General features: G+C 35.8%; 1 protein-coding gene across 2 annotated transcripts; it reads left to right on the plus strand.

Annotated features, from left to right (window-relative positions):
• Positions 1 to 219: 219 nt before the first annotated feature.
• On the plus strand, positions 220 to 3,422 carry LOC137725909 (B3 domain-containing transcription factor VRN1-like). 2 transcript variants are annotated; one of them, XM_068464749.1, is made up of 5 exons: positions 220 to 547; positions 1,785 to 2,325; positions 2,413 to 2,469; positions 2,552 to 2,751; positions 2,842 to 3,422. In XM_068464749.1, exons 1-5 carry the CDS (start codon positions 488 to 490, stop codon positions 3,148 to 3,150), a joined length of 1,167 nt encoding a protein of 388 aa, XP_068320850.1. In that variant the 5' UTR covers positions 220 to 487; the 3' UTR covers positions 3,151 to 3,422. The 2 variants fall into 2 exon arrangements, with proteins under 2 accessions (XP_068320850.1, XP_068320849.1); XM_068464748.1 differs by having other exon boundaries at positions 1,785 to 2,469.
• Positions 3,423 to 4,953: the final 1,531 nt, after the last annotated feature.

Genomic DNA, 4,953 nt, shown 5'->3' on the forward strand with positions numbered 1-4,953 from the left:
CCAAACGTTCATCACCTTTATTTTACAATTGATTATTCCTAAAGTATAGCAAAAACAATTTTTTTAAAAAACATAGCAATCCTAAACTGGCTCTCAATTGTTGACTTGTTGTGTGGAACCCGACCCGATCCGTACACAAATGGACTGAGGCAGGTGATGGACATGGACCCAGCTTGGACTCCTTCAACTTTTAGGTCAAGTAGCAGATATGTATCTACACAGGTTTTTCTTTGCTTTTGGAAAAGGAAAGTTTGACTCCTAAATCCTGTTTCTGGAGAAGTGCTTTTGTGTAGTAGGCCTGTGGGTTCTGTGTAGGGTTAAAACGCAGATCTGAAGACAAAGGACACACAGATTCACAGAACAGCCTTCCCCTCTCCCCCAAAACCACCACAACCAACCCCCCCACCCACCCACCCAACCAAAAAGAAAAAAAACCTTACTGCTACCAAAAACCAAAAACCCAAAAAAAAAAAAAAGAAACACTGAAATGAGGCCGCCTTATTTTCACAAGCTGATTGTGTCTTCTACTCTCCAAGCCAAACAGCTGGTACATTCTCTTACTCTCTTCATAGTTTGCTTTTTAATTGTGTGCTCAGCTGTTTGGGTTTTTTTTTTGGTTTACTGAGAAATTTGGGGTGTGTGTGGAACTCAGATGGAAAATTAGGATTTTTTCTTCTGTTTCTGGAGGATTTTGCAGACCCACTTAAGAGAGTAAAAAACCCTTCAAATACTGTGTCTTGTCTGTATTTCTTTTGGGTGGGTGGGTAAAAACATAAAGGGTTGAACTTTGGTTTGGTTGTATGGTAATTCAAGGTTGTTTAGATATTTTCTTTAAATTTTCGTCGCAGGTTGTTCTACAAATCGGAGGAACTTGTTTCGTTAAATAGTTGAATTCTATTTAAACAAAGTTTTTGTTTTATTTTATTTTAATTTAAATTTCCTTCATGATATTTCTAATGTTAGGAAGGTAATCAAAACCCAGCTCAGTATAATGGCTTTGTATGGCTGCTAACTTTGTGTTGCTGGAGTGAAAATATGGATTTGATATCGGTTCTGCTCCGTTTAGGTAGATGGAAAGTTATTCTAAGTTGAAACCCGGAAAATCTTCTGGCAACAATTAATGATATATGATAGATGGGTCTATTCCTGGGAGGAATTTTATCGGGGTAGAGCGAGTCTTGCACATATAAGTGTCTAACTAGATACAAATTATTTGGACTATAATGATAATCTAGTTTGTAACGAAAATCGCTTGAGATTTCAACTATTTTTCTTAATCTCTGCTACTCGTTGAAGAAACAAAAATAGAGTTGTAGCGCTCTACTATCCGTCAGAAAAGTTGCAACTGTACATTAGCAACTTTGAATTTATGAATTCTTAGCAAATAAAGAAGTTGTGCACTAGTTTGGAAGGCCTCTGAAACGACGTGAGATTTGTTTCATACAAATAACATAAGTTATGTTCATATAATTATCTGATTGGTTTAAGAATCACTTTCTTGGACCTGAAACTTGAAATATGATTTATACAATTTTGCAAAAAATCATTTTTTACATTGAATATTATGTTTTTACTGTGCTCTCATTTTTTCTGATTTAATAAATGTCATGTTATCATTGTATGTTATATATCTGCACTTTTTATGTCATGTTTATCAGTTTATGCAAATTTGCACACTGTTATAGCATATTATAAATTTATAAAAAAAAAAAAAAAAAAAAAGGCAATACAACTTTGCAGGGTTGGCGTTTTATCCTAGCTATAACTTGATTTTGTAATTGTAGAGGATCCCGGAAAGTTTTGTCCAGAAATTCAGAAACGAGCTATCTACCATTGCTACGCTCACTGTTCCTGACGGTCATGTTTGGCATGTGGGAGTAAAGAAGGTTGACAACAAGTTTTGGTTTCACGGTAGTTGGCAGGATTTCATTGAACATTATTCAATCCGTGTTGGATACTTTTTAACATTCAGATATGAAGGGCGTTCATCTTTCACTGTCCATATATTTAATTTGAAAACTGCTGAGATTAACTATCAACCTAACGCTCTTAGTAGTACTGGAGGTTCTGTTTACCGGTATCAAGTATTTGAAGAGATGGAAGATGATGACTCTGTTGAAATCTTGGGTTCCTCCCCTACATCCGTTGTTACCGATTCTTTGAGAGACAAGTGCTTTGGTGGCTCTACAAATCAACTGACTCCTGGGAAAAATTGTACTCCTCCATCGCTGCAGAATTTGTTTAATGGTTCCAAACCTAAGAATTGTGTGAACTGGAGTGATGCTGGGAACCTGCATCTATCGAAGGGGGATGATCTACAAGCAGGTAATGAATCTACTCGAGATATTGGTGTTCAATTTAATGTAACAGAGCTTAAAAAGACAGTGGATGAAGTCAAATTGCGTAGTCCAGGTGAAGACATACGAAGCATAAAGAAGACTGTGAGAAAAAAGCGGAAGGTTAATCCTAGTAAGATCTCTGAACTCGTACTGTTTGTCATTTTTCATTAATGGGAAATGCGAATCTCCTTATTAATTCTATGAGAGTGCAGATGTGGAGGAGTCTTCTTCTCAACACGAAAAAGAAGTGGAAATTCGCTTTCGATTTTATGAAAGTGCATCTGCAAGGAAGAGAACTGTGACAGCCGAAGAAAGAGAAAGGGCTATTAATGCAGCCAAAACATTTGAGCCGGTTAATCCTTTCTGTAGGGTGGTCCTTCGACCATCCTACCTATATAGGGGTTGTATAATGGTGAGTCTTCAATATGATGTGATACACTGCTTCTGCTTGTTGATTTAAGTTGTTACATCTCGGCTTAAAATTCCCTTTTTGCTCATGCAGTATTTGCCATCCTGCTTTGCCGAAAAGAATTTAAATGGGGTTTCAGGATTCATCAAACTTCAGTCCGCTGATGGCAGACAATGGTCAGTCCGATGCCTTTATAGAGGAGGTAGAGCAAAATTAAGTCAGGGATGGTATGAGTTTACGATGGATAACAATCTGGGGGAGGGGGATGTTTGTGTCTTTGAGTTGCTCAAAATGAAGGACATTGTGCTGAAAGTTACTGTATTTCGCGTCCTTGAAGATGCAGGATTTGTGAACCAGCCTCAACTGCAAAATCTCACCCCAGCTAAACCGAATAGAAATTAGTGGGCACGTGGCTGGTAAATTTGAACGTTTAAACTGTATCGAAGAATCTCCTCTCTCTTTGGGTAGTGGTCTGATTTGTTCATGTGGAAGTGTTTAGATCTATTTAGATTTAGTACTCAAAAACTTTTCAGGATGACATAGTGGAACTTTTTTTCGTTGTGTAGGAGTTTAAATACAAAATTTCGGGTCTTGACTAGCACTGTAAATAGATTGTTGAATACTGTGATGTTAATTGTCTCCATTTTCCTCTGTTATTGCTTCACATTTCTATACATCTCTTAATCATTGTTAGAGCAAAGACTGGATTAAGATGCTGCCTGCAGATGTTATTAATTTTGCCAGTTCTAAATTCTGTTTCGGATTTTTACCTTTTAAATTTGGCCAAGCAAGCTGATTTCCACCCATTCTGATACAAGAAAACTGTGAAAAGAAATTCAACGATCTTCGTTTGACATTACGCTCTGTGTTTTACGGAGAGAATGGTTCGAATTTGAGTATCTGGCCAATTGGCTGGCTTACCCTACGAGAAATTTTCCCGTGCAACCAATATATAGTTTCAATGATGTCTTCCTTCTATCATTTGCTAAATTTATTCAGTATTCAAAAGAATTATTGGTACAAGGTAGGTGTGCAAGTGGTCATGGCATTGCCTTTACCATCATTGAATGTTATAACATATAATATTGAGAATTGTTATTAGCATTTCAAAAATCTCATTTTACACTCTTGACAAGTATTTTTTTGTTTCTAATTATACAAAGTTTAAAGTGTAAAATGAGATTTTTGAAATGCTAATAATAATTCTCATAATATTATCAATTGCATCCACAAATGGTATTAAGAAGATAATTTAAGCATAATACACTTAGGGTTTGGAAAAATGGTCAAAAAAAATAGAATTCAGATTCTCTTTGATCACCTAAGCATAATACACTTAGGGTTTGGAAAAATGGTCAAAAAAAATAGAATTCAGATTCTCTTTGATCACCGTCTTTTTGCTATCTTTTTTATATTTTATTCAAAGTCGTATTGGGCTGTGCATCACTTTACAGTCTCACTATTCTCTCAGCGACCCAAAGACTTGAAAGAAAAAAGGAAAAAGAAAAAAGAAGCCTCACTATATTATCACTTTCGGCTCAGTTTTATTTAGTGGCAACTTTTTCCAATGTCTCATTAGAGATCAAGGGAAGTAGTTGATGACCTTCCAATTCATGGGTTGGTATTTGGCGAAAAGAAAATAAACAAACCAAATCAACACCATCTTTGCCATTAGATGTGATTTCCTTTTTTCTTTTTTTGTCAAAGAAATGTGATTTCTTTTCAAGATGATCACTTTTTCTTTATACAAGTAAGGAAAATATTAGGGAAACTACATTTTTGTACTATTTTGTGTATGACTGTGACAAATGATGTGTACATATCATGTTAATTAAGAATAGCCTAAACTACCTCAACCTATGCCCAATGATCCAACTCTAGTGATCCAACTTTATGCCTAGTGATAGCCTAAAACTTGTTTGGTATGAAATTCAAAATTATTTTTAAATCTTAATAATTGAAGAAATAAGAAAGGGAAAGAGAAGAGGGAAAATGGAAAGAAAAGGAGAGATAGGAGACCAAGACATAGAAAGTTGAGGGAAATGATCCAAAGAGAGAGAGGAGAAGGGAACAAGAGAGAGAAAAATCATAATAAATTGGAAGAGAGGAGAGAGAAAAGGAAATGATCGGATGAGAGAGAAGAGAAAAAAAATCATAACACATAGGAAGAGAGGTGAGAGAGGAGGAAAGAGGGAATAAAAAAGG

This window comes from Pyrus communis, chromosome 2 (genome assembly GCF_963583255.1).
Source record: "Pyrus communis chromosome 2, drPyrComm1.1, whole genome shotgun sequence".
Taxonomy (NCBI): Eukaryota; Viridiplantae; Streptophyta; class Magnoliopsida; order Rosales; family Rosaceae; genus Pyrus; species Pyrus communis.

Excerpts from the sequence above, each read along its gene's own strand:
- LOC137725909 (XM_068464748.1), top strand. The coding sequence starts at position 488 with ATGAGGCCGCCTTATTTTCACAAGCTGATTGTGTCTTCTACTCTCCAA. Across the intron at positions 2,470-2,551 it reads AAAGCGGAAGGTTAATCCTA|ATGTGGAGGAGTCTTCTTCT; the intron begins GTAAGATCTCTG and ends ATGAGAGTGCAG. Across the intron at positions 2,752-2,841 it reads TATATAGGGGTTGTATAATG|TATTTGCCATCCTGCTTTGC; the intron begins GTGAGTCTTCAA and ends TTGCTCATGCAG.